At 43.9% G+C, this 20783-nt stretch overlaps 1 protein-coding gene across 1 annotated transcript; it reads right to left on the reverse strand.

Moving 5' to 3' along the window:
- Positions 1-2: 2 nt before the first annotated feature.
- acsl2 (acyl-CoA synthetase long chain family member 2) lies at positions 3-20728 on the reverse strand. The gene is made up of 20 exons (XM_061816866.1): positions 20639-20728; positions 11671-11903; positions 11482-11596; positions 10555-10619; positions 10362-10463; positions 9911-10010; positions 9641-9819; positions 9523-9555; positions 8125-8176; positions 7913-7986; positions 7545-7622; positions 5852-5986; positions 5627-5761; positions 3909-4077; positions 3662-3750; positions 1954-2070; positions 1640-1783; positions 1353-1454; positions 1185-1256; positions 3-594 (listed from the first exon to the last, which is right to left on the reverse strand). The coding sequence occupies exons 2-20, from the start codon at positions 11899-11901 to the stop codon at positions 454-456; spliced, it is 2133 nt and encodes a 710-aa protein (XP_061672850.1). The 5' UTR covers positions 11902-11903; positions 20639-20728; the 3' UTR covers positions 3-453.
- Positions 20729-20783: the final 55 nt, after the last annotated feature.

Raw genomic sequence — 20783 nt, forward strand, 5'->3', positions numbered from 1 at the left:
TGTAAGAAATAACTAGTAGTCAGTAGTGCCCACTCTGAAGCAAAAGCCATATATATATATATAAATATACACAAGCTATCATTAAAATATCATTGCTGATTCATTCCAATGTATCACATTAGGTTTATAAAACCAAATAGAGGGAACATGAACAACAAAGGAAGCCGGAAGGCAGGTTACAAGTGAGACAAAAAAAACCAACACATTTTCAACTAATTAAACATGTCACTAAAAGGTCAATCATTTTTCCACTTTATAAGTAAAACGACTGCAGCAGAGAAATGCTTTTGGTCCCATTAGAGCTCAATGTACACACTATTAAGAGTGAATGCGTAAGAGATTTGTGTCAATTAGTCAAGTAATACACATACATTTGTTTAGTCACTTGATGGGCGTTTCCTTTGTGTCGTCGATGTTTTAGGACTCCGTACAGACGCCGCCGTTTGTTTTCCCTCACAAGGCCGTCTTGCCGTACATGCTGTCGATCTGCTCCTGGAACAGCCTGCGGATGTCGGCGCGTCGACTCTTCAGCGTGGGCGTGAGGAGGCCGTTGGCCACGCTGAACATTTCCGGGTGCAAGTGGAGCTCTCTCACCTGGGATGGGACGTAAGCTAAAGTTAGTGGCCCGTAATTTCCGGCCTATTAGCTTCAACTTTTTTTAACACACTTTCAACCCTGCGGTTTATAAGGTGATGCGGTTCATTTGTGCATTTTTTTCCAACAGCCACAAGGGGGCACTCGAGCTGAAAAGGTAAGAGTGAGACCAAATATATGTGCCCAGGAAGTGACTTTTACCGCTCCGGCCCTGTTAGCTCTGCGCTAGCATGTTACTGCCACGTCACAGTGATTTTTAGCAGTATGTTTTTTTTTTTATTTTTTTTAATCAGTCTTGTTAGCGGCGCCAGCGTTACACTCTGTATACCGTCTTCTTTTGTAAATATCTCGTGTTTAAATGTCATGTCAGTTTCAAAGTGGGCACTTGCGACTTTTACACGGCTGCGGCCTATATATGCACCAAGTGGTATTTCCTTTACAAATGTACTGGTTGAGGCTTATAACCAGGTGCGCTCTGTAGGTGGGGAGTTACGGTACATGCGCTGTTGCCTTGACTAACGAGTCATGTTGCCCTTGAACCAGGTTGTTGGCCTTTCCATTTAAAAAAAAAAAAAAAAAAAATTCCTCACTTGTTCAAAGGATTTGAGCCCCGCCTCTTTTCCAACCGCTCTCATGTCCTCCAACACTGCCTTCTTGACATCCTGGACATTGATTGATTGATTGATTTATTAGGGGGGACCCAGGGGGTGTGATGGTGTGTGTGACAAAGTGTGCCAAATTTCCCGTGTGTAACTTACAGGAATTTCACACAGTTCTTCATACGAGTCCACAAATCCTCGCTCCTTAGCCCAGGGCACGAAAACCTCGGGGTCAGGTACGACTATGCCCACCAGGTAAGACTGACCACAGGGAAAGCATAATGAACAATCATTATTATTTTTTTTTAAATCAAAGATTAGTAACAACATTGATTCAAATGCATGAGTATTTTTTTTATCTCATTTATCCAATACCTTCTTGGATACCTTTTGTTAAATTAGAGGAGGACCCAAATAAATTTCCCGATCAGATTTCGCAGTATTACCTGCAAACTATCCCCATGCACGAAAACCTGGAGCACGGGTGTGCAGCGCGTGTACACGTTTTCTATCTTCTCCGGAGCGATGTACTCTCCCTGGGACAGCTTGAAGATGTGCTTCTTCCTGTCAATGATGCGCAGCGTCCCGTTCTGATAGTGGCGAAAACAACCGACGACTGTTTATTAATAGAAATGAAAGAGCAAAGCTACAAAAAGAAGAAACGCAGCTGAGGTTTGGAATCTTCTGATTCGTGGCCGTGCCAAGTAAGGCGACGAGGTCAACTTCTTTGTGTTTCTATTCATGTAATTTGTCCCCTTACTGGGAGCCACTGGCCCACGTCTCCACTGTGCAGCCAGCCGTCACTGTCCAAAGCTTCTGCCGTCCTCTCCGGGTCCTTCAAGTAGCCTCGGAACACGCTGGGACCACGGATGCAAATCTGAGAATGAGAAAAGCAGAAGAATCAAAATTATCCATTCATCCATCCATCCATTTTCTTGGGCTTATCTGAGGTCGGGTCGCATGGGCAGTAGCTTTAGCAACAACTGCCAGACTTCCCCAGCCACTTCATCGAGCTCTTCCGGGGAATCCTGAGGTGTTCCGAGGCCAGCCAGGAGACGTAGTCTCTCCAGCGTGTCTTGCCGGCACTTGCCTGGAACACCTCGCCAGGGAGACGCCCAGGAACCATCCGGATCAGATGCCCGACCCACCTCATGTGGACCCTCTCAATGTGGAGGAGCAGCGGCTCAACACTGAGCCCTTCCCGGTTGACCGAGCTTCTCACTCTATCTCTAAGGGAGAGACCGGACACCCTGCGGAGGAAACTCATTTGGGCTCCTACTAAAGAAGGCAAGTGGAACTGCCGCTGCTGAAAAACGGAAAGTGGTGCGTAAAACTGTCGACTTCAAGAAGGATTTGATAGCCGAATACGAATTTGTTGTGTGTGTTTGTGAGCAGAAGTATGGCATGTCGAAATCGACGATCAGCACCATCCTGAAACGCAAGGATGCCCCCAAAGCAAGTGCTGTTGCTAAAGGAGCAACCGTGTTGACCAAGCAACCGTGTTGACCAAGCAGAGGCCACAGATCTTGGAGGAAGTCGAAAAGATGCTTCTTATTTTCATGAACGAGCAGCAGTTAGCTGATGAGGCTGAAGGCAGGAAGGATGTCTCAAGTGCCGATTTAAAAGCTATCTGCGCTAAATGGAACGACATCCATAATTTTGTAGAACTTCATCACCCTAACAAAGATGTTGCAGAGCACTGCAAAATTTTAATGACGTTGTTATGAGCCACTTCAGGAAGGTGCTCAAAAGACGGCAGAAACAGTCTACATTAGATTCTTTCTTTGTGAAAAAGGGACGGGTCAACCCCACCAAAGACATTTGAAACAGTTGTTTTGCATTGCGTTTTTCTTTTGTTCCATTAACCCTACCTCTAGTTGCGAGTCAAATTTTTTGTACGTTACGTACTTTCTGTGCAAATAAAAAACAATGTGTCTGTTTTTCCCCCTCATTGTTGCTTGTGTAAAGTTATTCTGCACTTTTGTTGCTAAAAAAAGGTTTACAAGGCTGGAGGCCAAGTCGCTTATAGATAGGGCAATCCACTCCCAACTTAGCATACGCTACTACTAAAGCATAAATTTTAAGCAAAAAATAAATATATTTCTTAAATGATTTAATTAGATCAATTATTTAAACTATATATATATTTATACTATGCAGTCTATTATCAGGAAAAGCTTAAAAAAAAATTAAGCTTGGAACGCATTATTTAATTTTCCATTCATTGTAATAGGAAAACGCGCTTTGGTTTTCGAAAGTGCCAGTTTTCAACAGGCCTTCTGGAACGGATTGTGTTTGAGAACTCAGACACCACTGTACTTGCCAGAAATTCCTGCAGCTCCTTCAATGTTGCCCACACAACCCTACTCCTCAATGGGTCACAATAAATGGCAAAAATGATATGATTTATCTTGGTGTAATCTTGGCATTTGAACAGGGGTGTGCAGACTTCCGATCTACTGTCTCACCTCTCCCTCTCCATTCTTTGCGTAGTAGTTCATGTCAGGGATGTCCACCACCTTGACTGTAGCACAGGGCAGAGGAGGCCCAACGTGTCCTGTCAAACACACGAAATGAGTCGGCAGGAAAGGAAAGCCTATGAGTTCTGTTGTTATAGGAGCACCCCCCCCCACCCCCCAACTGTGTCATCCCCAACATTTAGACGATCGACATTCCTCTCAGAACGGCTCTCTCGGAGCAACTCCCCAGCCTGACCTGCGGTCCAGTCTCCCGGCATGGAGAAGGTGCATCCCGCCGTGCACTCCGTCTGGCCGTAGCCTTCGAAGATGAGACATCCCAGCGTGGCTCTGAGGAAGGACAGCACCGTGGGGCAGATGGGCGCCGATGCGGTCAGGGCGAAGCGCAGATTTCCTCCGAAGTCGGCCTGGAGCACAGGCAAGCCGTGATTTTTATTTTTATTTTTGTTTTTTTTTAACACCAACAATAACCAGAGCAAAATCCCACCACTAGACCATATTTTTCCCATCGACCTCCGCCGAGCCAAAATGTCGGTTTGCCAGCGTGCGCGTGTCTCCAATACACGCCCACAAGCGCAATATGCTGCGCTTGCATTTGGCACCGCTCGCTGGAAGGGCTCCGCTTCTCCGACTAACTTCTCGTACAACGCGGTGGACTCACTGCAAGCTGCTTCAGGCTCTCTTTGGACGCATTTGTCAGGAACATGTCTGCTTAGCGACTGGATAAATAAACCATTGTTTGCTTTCTTTCTGAACATATTCATGCTAATGAAGTTTTGTTGTCCTGACAAGACAATTGTCTTAAAGAGGTTAGCCTAGCACGCATTGCTACTTTCTGTTGTTTCGTTACTGTAAGTCGTCACCAAGCCAAAGTAATATTCTTAAAAGATGTGTGAGCGAGCATTGTAAGGATAGTTTCACAACACAAAGTTAGCAACTCTGTAATCTTTGTGGCTAGCCTTTTAGCATGCTAACCAGGTAGCTTCAAAGACGGCTATGGGAAAAGGAAAATACATAGTGACTATCCAAAAATTTCAAACATTAGGCCTTTATAGAGCTAGCGGAAATCCACCGAGGCCCAACTGGTTAAATAAATGTGCTCTTTATTTTTTTTAATAACAATATTAATGGTTTCTGGCCACACTGCAAATAACAAATAAGAGTACATCTGTAATTCTGATATTTCTGATGGGGGAAAAAAAAGTCTCTCTATGTATATTCCTGGAACCTTAGTTTTCTTATCCATCCATTCAATTTCTTAGCTGCTTATCCTCACAAGGGTTGTGGACAGTGCTGAAGCCTATCCCAGCTGTCAACGGGCAGGAGGCGGGGTACACCCTGAACTGGTTGCCAGCTGATCGCAGGGCACATAGAGACAAACAGCTGCACTCACAATCACACCTTGGGGCAATTTAGTGCCTCCAATTAATGTTGCGTGTTTTTTGGGGGGGATGTGGGAGAAAACCGGAGTGCGTGGAGAAAACCCACAGAGGCACGGGGAGAACTTGCAAACTCCACACAGGCGGGTCCGGGGATTTAACACGGGACCTCAGAACTGTGAGGCCAAAGCTATCTAGTTGAACCACCGTGCCACCAGTTTTCTTCTGTGAATTAAAATATATCATATTTTTAATTATATAAAAATAGAGAATGGAAAATCCATGTTGCACGGATCTCAGTCTTTTATATTTGTTTATTTTCCTTTTGGCTTGTCCCTTTCGGGGTCACCACAGTGTATCATCTCAGATGAACGCATATATATGTTTGCCACAATTTTTACGCCAGATGCCCTTCCTGACGCAACCCTTCTCAGGGAGTGGAGGCCCCAGTGGGATACGAACCCATAACCCCTGGTTTACCAAACCAGTGGTCTAACCACTGAGTTACAGGGCCTCAGTCCTTTATCCACTACTCTAATTAATAAAAAGACTGTAAAAAGTAATTGGATACACTGACCTGAATCCTGTTGAAGACCAGTTTGTCCCAAAAACTGTTGTTTCGTACGACGCCGCTGCTGAGCTCGGCCTGCTTCCTCCTCACGGCGTAATGAAGCAAAGCTCTCCTCAGTGGAGATGTCACCGAGCCCAGTATCTGAAGAGAAAGCGGGTGTGGGTTTAAAAAACAAACAAACAAACAAAAAAAAAAAAACAACAAGGGACGTGACCTCTAAAGCAAGCAGACCTTGTCGTAGATGCGATTCAGGACACGGGGCACGACGGGGAAGAAGGTGGGCTTGAGAGTTTTGATGTCATCCATCAGGAGGGAAATATCTCCTTGGTAGAAGCCCACTCGAGCGCCGTGGCAGAACATGGACACCTGACACGGGAATAGCCGAAGAAAAACAAAGTAAACAAACGGGATGGAAATTCGACTATTTTAATCACTGGATTAATTATTTTCATGTAATCGAAATGTTCTGGCGCCATGGTGGGCAGGTATTGGCCTCACAGTTCTGAGGACCAGGGTTCAAATCCGGTGTGGAGTTTGCATGTTCTCCCCGTGCCTACGCGGGTTTTCTCCGGGCACTCCGGTTTCCTCCCACATCCCAAAAACATGCAACATGAATTGGACACTCTAAAATTACCCCTAGGTGTGATTGGGAGTGCGAATGCTTGTTTGTTTCTATGTGCCCTGCGATTGGATGGCAACCGGTTCAGGGTGTACCCCACCTCCTTCCTGAAGATAGCTGGGATAGGGTCCACCACGCCCGTGACCTTTGTGAGGATAATCAGCGAAGAAAATAGATGGATTGATAGATGGCTGGGAATGTTCTGAAGTCTTCTTTCAAAGAATAGAATTCTACTTTTCAGACTGTTCTGAATTCCTGTTCCATGCCAGTGTCGTATTGATCTGCAGAACGCTGCCGGGAGGAGATTTGTCATACCGTGGATGGATTTACTGTACAGTACAATATATTAAGGCCCGTCAGGGACAAAATAATTGACAATAAACTGAAACGCTGTCCTGGACACCACTAAAACGCTCTCGCAAACAATCCTGCAATAGACTAATGAAAAGCTCATATATTACTAAAGTGCTCTCATGCATATTACTAAAACATTGAGATGCACTGCAGAAACACTCTCACGCAATACTGATTTTTTCTTTATGCTCATAGAAACACACTACTAATAATCCCTCACCCCCTACTGAAGTTAATATACAGTACTAAAATGCTCACGCTGATTACTGAGTTCTTTCTCACATAGACTACAGAAACACTCCCACAGACACTACTGAAGTGCTCTCATACACTAATTTATGTACCCGACAGCCCCCCTCCGAGCATATACACAAAGTGACATTAGCCTCTCCATTACAGGTTTAAGTCAATGTGAAGCCTCCTCCTCCTCCACTCTTGCTCGCCTCTATTGTGGGGTGCCTCAGGGTTCCATTTTGGGTCCTCTATTATTTTTCATGTACATGCTTCCTTTCAAAGAGATTTTCTGGAACCATAGTATGACCAACTGAAAAGCTCATGTGCTACTGATGTGCTCTCATGCATACTACTAAAACACTGAGATGTACTGCAGAAACACTCTCAACCACGACTGGATTTTTCTTTTTACTCATAGAAACACACTACTAATAATCCCTCACCCCCTGCCGAAGTTAATATACAGTACTAAAATGCTCACGCTGATTACTGAGTTCTTTCTCACATTCACTACAGAAACACTCCCACGGACACTACTGAAGCGCTCTCATACACTAATTTATGTCCCCGACAGGCCCTCTCCGAGCATACATAGCTCTTGTTGCCCTTTCATTAAACAGCAAATTAGTTGAAAATTGATAAATCAACAGCACTTTTGCTGCTCAGTCACTTGCTTGGAGACCCACTTATCGATTATTAGGCCCGAGAGGAGCCCACCTGAATCATCCTCTCAAACATGTGCGCCAGCGGCAGGTAGGAGATGGAAACGTCTTCTTGTCGGATGACAAAGGAACCCTAGGAGGGGGGGTGGGGGGTGATAATGAGAGAAATGTTTCAGTCTTCCCGGGAGACATGAAGCCACAGAGGCAATCAAACATCTTGTATGCTTTTTTTTTTTTTTTTTTCCTTCTACCAGCATTTAGACACCAGACTGTCTATAAAGAGGCAATTAGTTTAAGCAGCTCGCAGCCACAGGGCCAATCAAACACTCAGTTAATCATACCATTACACACAGCAGGGGGAGGAAATAAAGGGGGGACAGACATGAAATGATGCCGGTGGAGGAGGCGGGATGGCAGACAGACCTCCAGGATCTTAATGACAGAGGAAGTGTTAGAGGCGATGTTGCCGTGGGTGATCATGGCTCCCTTAGGCTTGCCTGCACATAAACAAACAAAGACATTAGTGGCGCGTCCCGTGTGATTTGGGAGCTTTAGAGCGTGGGTTGGGAAAAGACGCCGACTGTGGGCAAAGCTGCCGTCATTTGAGCACGGGATGATAAGGGGGCGGGGGGTACCTGTGGTTCCACTTGTGAAGCAAACCACGGCCAGATCCAGTGGCTGGGGGGGCTAAAGCACACAGAAATAAAAGAATATCAATACAGACCACCTACACTAACTTCTGAAGCATTAAGCGGCGCCATAATTCCCATGTCTGATGTAATGTCTGTATCTAGAGTAGGACCTCTAAGATCAAGCCACTCCCACATGCTGGTCAACATTTTTTCACATTGTAAAAAATTATAACAGTAGATTTGTGGAATTAATCTGTTCCAAAATATCATCATTATGAAAAACATTCATTGGAAACAATATTTTCAATAAAAAAAAATGCATTCCACGTGCTAAAAGGTTAACACCAATCACGCAGTGTTAATAATGATGCAGGTGTCCTTTGAAAGGGAAGTGTCACATTTTTATTTATGACATTTATGAGTGTGAAAGTAACACTAGCACTGAAATCTTATTGCTTTCGCTGCAGGTTTTTACGTCACGTGTGTCGCAAGTTACTCGCAATCTCTTCTGATATTCCCAATGTCAATTGTTCAGGCTGCTCCTTCTTTTGGAATAAGTGTGGCAAAAAAAGTCAAAGTAAAAGCAAAATAAATGGGATATTGCGTGATGTCATGCATGCCAGTTCAAATTCTTTGTGGTGTTTTAGAGTGACTTTTTTTTTTCTCCCAAAGATGGATGAATTGGATATATGGGGCATCGGAGAGGTGTTGTTTGGGTTTATTTGTACTGTGAATATAATTGATTGGCCATTTTGATGACATTCCTTTCACAATAGCCTGTCCATGACAGGTTTAAGTCAATGTGAAGATTCCTCCTACTCCTCCACTCTTGCCTGCCTCTATTGTATAGTGTGGGGTGCCTCAGGGTTCCACTTTGGGTCCTCTATTATTTTTCATGTACCGTACATGCTTCTATTCAAAGAGATTTTCTGGAACCATAATATGACTTCCACTGCTATGGAGCCAAAAACCACCCAATCTAGGGACCCCAGTACAAAACTGTCCATTTTTAAGGATATTAATCTTACATTGACACATTAAAAGCAAACTGTCTGTTTCTACAAGTCACACTGGCAGATGTCTGATTTAGGTGCACATACAGTAAGTAAGTATGTTTCTTTTCGGCTTGTCCCTTTCGGGGTCGCCACAGCGTGTCATCTCAGATGAACGCACATATGTTTTGGCACAATTTTTACGCCGGATGCCCTTCCTGACGCAACCCTTCTCAGGGTATCTACAGGATATTGTATAAATGTACCAAGGCCTGACGTTTTTTTCCTTGATTTATTGCCACATATTTTTTTCTGGATTTATTGACACATATCTCAACAATTGAGAAAAGTAAAATGATTTATGTTATTTATGGAGTGAAAATCTTAAGAGTATTAATTGGAAACTCACCACAGGATCTTTGAGGTTCTGCCTTCCCAGATCCTACAATTTAGGCAAGGAGGATGAGTGTACATTTGATGAATTGGAATAAAAAAAAAAAAAAACTGGGTGTACACGATCTGCTCACCATTAAATTGATCAATTTGAGAACTTCCACCTGGCAACCTCTTGCCCTCTCCATGAATGCCTCGCTGAAGCCGTCGAACAGAACCAGGCAGCGGAGTTTTGGAGTGATGCCCTTCTCCTTGTTCTCCAAAAGGGAAGCAGCCTTCTCCTCACGGTCGCACACCACCAGGGAGATCTCCGCTAAAGTCCAACGTCACACAAGCACAACTTTGAGTTCTTTATACCGACAGTATCTGTTACAAATGTATTCATATCATTATGATGATCTCACCCAGGTGGAGAATATGGACCATGGCCTCCAGCCCCAATGTTTCATAAAGAGGAACCAGGGCCATGGAGTAAGTGTAGCAGGCCAGCTCGGTAATGATCCACTGACACCAACAGAGGGAGACAAAGCAGCCTTTTCACACTCACATCAACTCTCTTGCTCGTTTGGCCATTTAACGTTTTGAATGTTCTGGAAAATGTCAGCCAATGGAAACATACACACGCGGGGAACTTATAATTATGTCTTCAGAGCTAAACTCATTGTTGAAAGGGAGCAAATAATATTTTTGCCCTACTTAGACATTGGCAGCCTACACAGGACATTTTTCCGAGTTTCATAGAGCAGTTTGTCCATATTGATGCCACACAACATGCTTTGTAATTATTCCTAAATAACTTCAAGAAAAGCATTAACCCTATAAACGATAACAAGCATGCATACATGCATACTGTACCTCTGGTCTGTTCTGTGCAAAGATACCAACAAATTGTTGTGGGTTGGGCTTGCAGCCTTTTGCCAGAAGACCTGAACCTAGCGCCTGTGCTTGTTCGGCCACCTGAGGAGTCCAAAGAAAAATGGTTGTTGACAAACTGAATGCAAACAACAACAACAACACGAGGTTCAAAATACAAACAAATGTGTCATACTTTAGTGTAGGATATCCACTGGTATGGTTGGCCTGGCTTCCTGAAACCAAGACATGGTGCATTACCTAAAAAGTAACACACAAATCTAGTTAATGTTTTTGGGTTATTTCAGTCAGCGACCATGATAGACTTTTGAAAGAATTTTTCATTCTTCACTTGTTTTCTTTTCTACCATCAGTCTATCCAATTTCCATGGCAATTGCTCTCATCAGGGTCTGATGGGGCTTGTTTTGGAAAGGCCTACGCAGAATTCTACAGGGGATAGGTCGTATTTTTACATCATGTTTTCTATCCATCCATTTTCTTAGGCGCTTATCCTCACAAGGGTTGCGGGAGTGCTGGAGCCTATCTGAGCTAACTTCAGGCGACAGGCAGACGACACCCTGAAATGGTCACCAGTCAGTTGCAGGGCCCGTTACAACACCGTCTTTGAGCGGGGATCGATCCCACGCTGCCCGCACCAAAGTCAGGCATGCTACAACATCAGTGAATCATCAGAATCAATATATTATCCCTAATTAAATTTTCAGTCCATCCTAAAGTCACAAGATCCTTCACTTCATTTTACCATGATGACCTGCTGGGTCTCATCCCAACTGATTGAATTACGCAAACAAAAGCAAATATGGCTACTGATGGGGAGCCATCTGTATTGTTACTGCAGGCTTAAATTGAGATTAGTTATTGATTCATTCTGTCTTGAAGCAAAAGGAAAAAAAAATGGAGTGCAGCAATTGTCTGCAACTTTTACACAGTGCATATAATTCAGTCTAAACTAGGTTGCATTTGAAGAAGTGAGGTCCTGGAAATTGAGCCACATGCTCATGACTATTCTAAAAGAAAAGTACATTTTTTCCCAGCATTTTTTTCACATTATGTGGAAAGCATTCCAAAATGATGACTTAATTCTAATGTTCATCGTTCCACCTGCAATCCTCAGGCCTCGCTGGAACATGTCATACGCAGTTCTGGTGTCGTCATGGTAGAACTCCAGCGGCGAGTCATCTTGAAGAAGAGCAGATCGCCGGCAGCTGGGGTCCCCCTGCAGCAACAAGCAAGGACAGTAAGATCTAACAGCAACATTGAGCAAAGGTAGGGATGCGCCACAAAACGCACATCGACAGCTACAGACTGGGCCTGAAGGTCACATGGAGGGCGCATAGGGCGTGGACGGGTCACCAGCCAGTACGCGGTGACGGAGGCAATGGCTCCTAAACCCAGCAGGGACAACGAGGACAGCGAGAAAGATGAAGGGAGAGTTGACAGCAGATTCCACGTGTCCTCTGATTCATAAACTTTGAGTCTTGCGTGGGATCGAAGTGATTGTAACCACTCCTGGAAATGCATAGCTGAATGACAGAGAAAAGGAGGTTTAGTTCACCAGGACAATAAAGTACTTGATTTCTTAACCTCAAGCCTGTTGTTTTGTCGGCTTACCATGTATTAATTACACCATATCTCTAAATACTTAAAATCTATAGCTGCCTACCTGGGATCCCACATTTGCCCATTAAAGCAACGATAAGGTAAATGCTTATTTGTTCCTACAATTTTTTCATGACACCAGCCATCTATTGACAGCTTTTTTTTTAATTACAACCGCAGTACGGTCGAAATGAACTCAACCCACTTCACAACAAATAGCAGTTTGAGGGGGAAAAAAAAGCTTCAAGCTGTTTATTCCAGCGCTCGCCGTGACCCTCGTGAGGATAAGCGGCAAAGAAGATGGATGGATGGATAGATTTTTCTTAAATTAAGGCTACCCTATGGGGGTGGCACTAGCCAGTGCAAACTGTCGGGCAGTCCCAAGCCCAGATAAATCTGGATGGTTACGTCAGGAATGTCATCAATCTTAAAATTTTGCCATATAAATATAAGCGTTTATCTAAACGATTCCATATCGGATCGGTTGTGGCCCGGGTTAACACTGTCCGACCCCGGCAGAGTTGACCTGCAGGGCGCCGGTGGGAATTCCCTTACTGTGGGTCAAAGGCAAAGGAGAGGTGGAAGGCCAAAGATCCTTAGGCAGATAGAGAAGACGAAAGCAGAGAGCCTAAAACTGAATTGTTGGGACTATGACGGGAAAATCTCGGGAGTTGGTTGACATGATGATTAGGACAAAGGTTGCTATATTGTGCATCCAAGAGAGCAGGTGGAAAAGCAGTAAGGCTAAAAGTTTAGGGGCAGGGTTCGCATTATTTTACTAGGGTGTCGATGGTAAATAAATGGAGTAGGAGTTATTTTAAAGGAAGGGACAGCTAAGAATGTCTTGGAGGTGAAAAGGGTATCAGATCGACTGACGAAGCTGAAACTTGAAATCGACGGTGTTATGTATAATCTCATTAGTGGCTATGGCCCACAGGTCAGATGTGACCTAGAGGTGAAAGAGAAATTCTGTAAGGATCTAGATGAAGTACTTCTGAACATCCCAGAAAGAATTTAAAGCACTAGTAATAATAACAATTTGTGATCTGTACTATTTTTGGAACGTGCCTCACGGGCACCTTAAATGCGGGCACCGTATTGGTGACCCCTGATCTAGAAAAAGCCTATGACAGAGTTCCGAGAGAGGAAGTGTAGAGTGGCAAAGAAGTATGTTAGAATAATACAATACATATATGAGGGCAGCAGAACAGCTATGAGGTGTGACAGAGGAATTTAAGGTGGAGGTGCGACTGCCTCGGGGATCAGCCCTGAGCCCCTTCCTGTTTTCAGTGGTGATGGATAGGCTGACAGATGAGATTAGACTGGAATCCCTGTGGACCATGATGTTTGCAGATGACGTGATCTGCAGTGAAAGCAGGAAGCAGGAGGAACAACAGTTAGAAGGATGGAGGCATTCACTGGAAAGGAGAGGAATGAAGATTAGCTGAAGTAAAACAGAATATAATTGCATGAATGAAAGGGGTGGAGGGGGAAGAGTAGTGAGGCTAGCAGGGGGGTAGTGGGGATGGCAAAGGTGGGGGAGGCTCTGGCGATGGAAAGGAAGATGTTGAGGTTCTCGCCATGAGTGAGTAGGATGGATAGGATTAGAAATGAGCTCATTTGAGGGAGAGCCAAAGTTGGATGCTTCAGAGACAAGGTTGGAGAGACCAGACTTCGATGATTTGGACATGTCCAGAGGCGAGAGCGGGAGTATATTGGTAGAAGGGTGCTGAGGATGGAGCTGCCTGGCAAAAGAGTGAAAGGAAGACCATAGAGAAGGTTGACAGATGTAGCGAGGGAGACATGAGGGCAGAGGACACAAGTAATAGGTTGATGGAAAAGGATGGCGTCCTGAGGCAACGCCTAACAGGATAAGCCTAACCCAAAAGAAGATTTTTCAAAAATTCTGCTGTCTTAAAGCTAACACATAATTTAAATCCCATAAATGGACTAACAAACAGCATCAGTGCGATAACCCTTTGAGTAATGGCTTTTTCAACATGAACAAATGGTGGAGCAACAGGTAAAGTGATAATATAACGATACTCACAGGTATATATTCTTTATCCACTCCAAAGAACAACTTATACTACTGCATCTTAGTGAGGAGCTGAGACTGTCTTATGGCCAAAGTTGTACACCAGGAGCAGCAGAATGTTTATAAATGTGACCAAAAAATGTGACAAAACTGCTCTATTTCTATAATATTCTATTAATTATGTCATTACTGTAAACTGTTATTATATCGTCAAACATCCCATGTCTTACTAAAAACAGATTACAAACATTTTGTCATTTTTCTAGGCCCAGGCTGCAGTCTATAACTGGAATTTCTGTTTATTTCACTGGGGTAACAACGACTTGAGACACGAGTGTTGTCACGGAACGTATTAAACTCGTAACTCAAGGCACCAAAATCCTTGTAATTTACAGTAACTATATTGTATAAAAACATAATGAAGGTAATGCTGTGGTAATTTATGCTGCAAAGTGTTTACTATTAATTACTTAGTAATACAGCACATACATTTTTCAACATTAAAGAAAAAAAAACTGCCAACACCCCTTCAAACTATTTTTTCGAAATATTTTCCAATCAAGGCTTGGATGATAAAGGATCCATATGTTACAGTTTTTACAATTATTGAATCCCTAATCTTCTGAAATAGATATTTTTTTAGACTAAGTACCGGTAATTGTTCGTTTCAATTTTGACTCCTGACTTGATACGACACAACCAGCAGGGCGAATCAACATTTTCCCCAAAACTGCCTGCAGTCTCTGAGGAACCGGGAAAAAAGAGCGAGTCATGCTGGGCAAACACACACACACACACACACTTGGAATTGCACTGTGAGGAAGAGAATCCCGAGTAACACCACGAAGCAATAATGAAAGCAGCCCCCCTCCTCCCCCCAGACCCTCTCCTCCCCTCAGCCATGTTGTGCCACTTTTCTATCCAACGTGAGGGGAGTGTCACCCTCCGTCCACTGGTGAATATTTGGTGGCGAGATACGGGGGCAGGGGGAGGACTGGGAGGTGACCCCTCCTCCAGGCCCATCCCCACTTCCTCCATGTCATTTTGTATTGTTCGTATCCCGACTGAATGAAAGAGGGCAATGCGGAGGGAGGGCAACACATTTTCATTGAGAATATACACTCACTCTAAGAAGCTCATCGTCGTGACAACAATATGCTCTCCCGCCACCTCGGGTATTTTTCCTAATAAGTGAACACACTCAAACGCCCCTTCCAAACAACCTTTCACCCACATTCTTTCTCTTTTACCCAGTAGGAGAGGGGGAGCTTTACAACTACTTCCTTCTGTGGGCAAAGTGGTGCCCACACTCATCTTGGCTGGATTCACACTCAACCATAGCCACGAATTTACATGCCGGTCACCAATTTACACTTTGCTGTGTATTACAGGTTAGCTGCAAGTTTAACTCATTTACTCATTGCCAGCCGTTTTCAGAGTTTCCATATTTCCATGTGACTTTTTACATAATCTTCGCCATTCACTCTATGAACTGTGTGATCAAATGATTCCAGTGCACATTTCCTACTATCGCAAGACATCCTCTGTTTGTCGCATATATGTACTATAGATACAATTTTCAGCTGTAAGTTGCGTAAAACTGTCTGTCTTCCAACCAGTTGGCATTTCTCTCCCTCATAATTGACGTGACAAGGTGACACCTTGGCACCTAATCTTTAACTTCTTCCTAAAAGCTGCGCTGATATCAAATCCAAAGCGCTGTAATGCTGCCACCGACAGGAACGGCTTAGTTATTACAGTGGTTTACAAACCTGAACAAGCTGGTGCCAGACCCTCTTCCACCCATTGAAGAACCTACTTGATGAACATACTGTTTATGTCAGTGGCAGTAAACGGTTGGATTTTGTGGATGAATATAAACGTGCACGGCAGCCAACATACAAATATCTTAGACTCTCAGTCAAGATGTGTCACTTCCACTTACTTCCCTGATACCAATTACTACTTTCCTATTAACCAGGCCACTGGCATCAACTGATGTCGAGAGCCATGAATTGGTGAGTTACACCTTGTATGTGAAACAAAATGTGAAAATGCCAGTTAAGTGTGAAGACTTCTTCCTGAAGCATCTTCTCCCCCATTCCACCCCCGCCCCATCTCACCATTTCTCCCCCACTCTCTTCTCACTCCCATTCATAAAGACTATTGTCAAGACCCTAGACAGGCACCATTGTCTCACAGCTTTCACTCCCTAGAAAACACGAGACAAAAGACGTGGAAAAATAAACAGTATCTGGAGACAAAAAATTTGTACAGCCCACAGATATAATCACAGTACAGCTGATGCCTGTATTACTACAACCTAACACAAAAAAAGCAAAGCCGCATATTTACGCTCGCACATAACATGACGCATCCAGCCGCAATAAGCTCCACAAATATGACACACTCTCCAAGATTTTTTTTTCAAATAACCCTGAATCTAAATTGCTTCCTTCTGTTAGCTATGCAGTGGATTTTACCTTTCGTCTGAGATCTTAAGGAAATCCAGTGGGCGCAGCCACCTTGCAAATGACACAAAAATGCAACAAAACACAGCAATGACATCTGTCTTAAGCAACACATTCAAAGCAAAGAATGCACCTTCCCTGGCAGACGTGTAAGAGCCTGAGGGCAGCCTGCAAGTCTGCACGTATCCAATCCACGTACCCCTGACACCAGGACAGATAGTACAAAGGAAATCACATTTGCAACACATATAGTACTACACATTTGCTAATCACGGAGGATTTGAATCTGATACACTCACGTATGACTGAGAAAATGACTGTGTAATAACATTAGCACTTATGACTAAATCGGTAAATATTGAAAGACAACGGAATCGTGTGACTTGAACCACTATCATTTCTTCTAGACTGACATTACATCATTAAAAATCTAGTCAATATTACTTTTTTATGCTTTCAGCAATGAAAGAATGTCCCTTTTCAGTGTGACTACATAAAACACCTTCTGGCGCCCTATCACCATCTTAAAGATGGATTAGTTTTGCCATTAAAGGATAGAAAGTCAATTTCACATAAAAGAGAATAAAATGCAGCTGAGTAAAAGAAAAATTGAAATTATTTAGAGGGGGCAGCATGGGGGATCAGCTGGTAAAGCGTTGGCCTCTGGACCCGCCTGTGTGGAGTGTGCATGTTCTCCCCGTGCCTGCGTGGGTTTTTTTCTGGGCATTCCGGTTTCCTCCCACATCCCAAAAACATGCAACATTAATTGGACACACTAAATTGCCCCTCGGTGTGATCGTGAGTGCGGCTGTTTGTCTCCATGTGCCCTGCGATTGGCTGGCAACCAGTTCAGGGTGTACCCTGCCTCCTCCCCGTTGACAGCTGGGATGGGCTCCAGCACTCCTGTGACCCTCGTGAGGATAAGCGGTGAAGAAAATGGATGATGGATTGATATTTAGGGGTGACGTGGGGGGTGATTATTTGATGCAATATTTTATAGGATAATCAATTCTTTAAAAGATTCGCTATTCATAGTCCGAAAGCGAAGATGATAAATATCAACCTGATGTGAATACTAATGTGCATAGTAGCTGACTGACAATGAGAGTAATGCCAGGGAATTCCTCCCCCTGACCCAGAAAACTACAGGAGGCGACACCGGGAGGGGAGGGGGCGGGGGCTTTTTAATGACCAAGAGCAGCACCAACCAAAAGGACCAGCCGTAGGAATGAACTCTGCGTTACGTGCACGCACAGCAGTGCGCAGTGTGGCCGAGGGGATTTGAGGTAGCGGGTTACGGGGGACGTGAAAGGCTGGCTAGCAGCGGGGGAACGGCCAAAACAAGAGAAAGAATGGAGCGCTCTGTGCTTTCTGACTGCGAATCCCAACTGAAGCATAAAAAACAGACACATTTGGTCAAGTTGGTCTTCGGAAGAGGGCGAGGATACGTTGGCTGGTGAAGCCGAGAGAATCCAGCATGGAGGGAAGCCGCGCCACTGATCGGCTGATGTTGTTCCAGTTTGGGAACTGGGAACGTTTGTTAAAGGGGGCTTGTAATGGATTCGTAGAATGCCAGAGCACCAGTTTTAACACCATCCAATACTTCACGACCTTGTTCCATGTGCAGTGCATAAGCACACAACAGACACTTCGAGGAATCTTAACTGTTTGTTTGATAACCAGCAAGCTAACGAGTTAGCTAGGAGCTAAACAATCGTTTAAAATGTCAGCACTTTGCTCCAAGTTAATGTGGCTTCCAGTCTTCTTTTTCTTTGGGCTTGTTCCGTTAGGGGTCGCCACAGCGTGTCTTCTTTTTCCATCTAAGCCCATCTCGTGCATCTTTCTCTCTAACACTCACTGCCCTCATGTCTTCCGTCACAACATCCATCAACCTTCTCCTTGGTCTTCCTCTCACTCTCTTCCATCCTCATCAGCCTTCTTCCAGTATATTCACTCTCTCGCCTCTGGACATGTCCAAACCGACGAAGTCTGCTCTCGCTCACCTTGTCTCCAAAACATCCAATTTTGGCTGTCCCTCTAATGAGCTCATTTCTAAGCCTATGCAACCTGTTCACACCAAGTGAGAACCCCAGCATCTTCATTTCTGCTACCTCCAGTTCTGCTTCCTGTTATCTCTTCAGGGCCACCGTCTCTAATCCGTACATCATGGCCGGCCTCACCACTGTTTTGTAAACTTTGCCCTTCATCCTAGCAGACACTCTTCTGTCACATAACTCCACAAACATCATGTACTCTCCTGCCTGTCTTTCTTACCACCTCGGGTGTAGAAGTCCAGTCTTCCGGGAGCTCCTCCTGGCAACCAAGAGCCTGTCTCATCTCTTTCCGCCCAACATTCTTCCTTTCTCATCTTCCACTACATGGTTCTCTGCTCTACCTTTGTCTTCTTAGTCTTCCTCCCCACCAGCAGTCATCCTACACACCACCATCCTATGCTGCCGATCTACACTCTCCCCAGTCAGTAACCTCTTTCAGATGACATGGTCTGCACAAAATGTGCATGCTTCTACCTCTGCTCTTGTAGGTTACTCTATGTTCCTGTGAAGCTTACAGTGCATTGTTCAAATGAGTAAAGCAGGTGGTGATCTGTGGTTTTTGCTTGAGTTAGATCATATCTCTCAATCTCTTTCTTTTTTTTTTTTTGCTTACTATTCAACAAGGTTTGTTTCATAGACTTGGATTTTTTTGTTGTTGTTTTTTTTTTTTTTTTTTTGGCACAAATCTGATTCCCCACAGCATGCACGTCTGGATAAATTTCATGCTTCATCTCATTCTCGCTGTTCCGTGGCTATGAAAGTCTGTGAAAATCTTTATTAGTCTTAATTAGGGCTGGGAAATAAAACAGAAAAGATACATATCTCAAAATACCTTTTCCTTAGTAATGATATGCAATGTGGTTAGCAGACTTTGATAGATGACGTTTGTCCATATGTCGACAGACAATACGAATAGCCAGTAATACTGCAAATTGCTCCACACTGATCCAGTCATGTGGCGCCAGCAGAACCTTGCCAAGCTAGGTTGACCTACACAGGAGATTAGCAGCGAGACCCAAATGTTCATGGCCAACTATAGCAGTTTTTCTGACCTCCATTACTTCAACCCTTCCACAGCTTTCCACTACACTCGCATTCAGGATTGAAAATTAAGTTAGATAGATACAAACACCATTGTCCCATGAATAATCTTGGTGTACAAACTCAATATGGTGCCCAGCCAACTAGCAGCCCCACCAGTTTGATTATTTGCGGAGGTCCATTTATTTGTTCCAGTGCCCGATGCATCCGGCGATTAACCCAAGAATCGGTGACATCTCCGAAACTTGAGCTAACCCAAGTTAAATGGGATAGTTTGCTATGGTAAACCACTTCAGTTTACTTCTATAGTACAATCAATCCCCAATATTACTAATAATGAACAAATGTGACTAATTAAAGCTCCCTATTTTTAGTTGTCTCTGGTAATAGTTTAAAATTGAAATATACCACAAATTAGAATCCCAAAACCCTTTGACATCATTTCAAACTAATTTTAAAGCAACTATCCACATGCTGCGAAGACTCTGTAATTTCCGCAAACAACCCAGATTAATTTAGCTCCTTACCAACATTCGAAGATTTCAGTCTCTCAGTCAAAATGTAGCACTTCAACATACTTGACACCATTTACTACTTTCTTATTAGTCTGGGCTTTAAACAAGAGCTGCATATTAAATAATATTTTTTTAAAAACAATTCAGAGAAGTATTGATTTTCATTTGCCATCCTGCAGTAAGATCGGGGGGGGGGGGTATGGCTGTACCAATCAAAATGGAAGAAACTTTGTAATGGATGTCATTGGCTCGTGCAGGTGTACCTAATGAAGTGACCCGCGAATAGTTCGTGACAGAAAGTTGACGAGTTAGATGATGAGTGCACGAAAAGGGGTGAAAAGGGGGTCGGGGGAAAAAAAAAAGTTTAAAACAATGGGAAAGTTTGTTCATCTTATCACGCCACACTAACAGCCCCAGCAGGCGGCGACGGGCACGAAGCCCAAACTTACCGCACATAAGTGAAAAAAAAAATCAGGTCTTATTCGGTCAACAACGCAAAAACAAGAAGCTAGAAACGGACAGCGAGCAAAAGTAAATCACCTGTTAGTCCCAAGTTCCACGCTGGATGGCTTTGCGCTCCAAAACTATTTTCCGTCCATCCATCAGTATCTGCTTCCAAAGTTAGCGTTAACCATTAACTGTTTCCTGTGACGGTTTTCAAAATAAAAGCTCTTTTAATTCGCAG

The sequence above is a fragment of the Syngnathoides biaculeatus genome, chromosome 4 (assembly GCF_019802595.1).
Source record: "Syngnathoides biaculeatus isolate LvHL_M chromosome 4, ASM1980259v1, whole genome shotgun sequence".
Taxonomy (NCBI): Eukaryota; Metazoa; Chordata; class Actinopteri; order Syngnathiformes; family Syngnathidae; genus Syngnathoides; species Syngnathoides biaculeatus.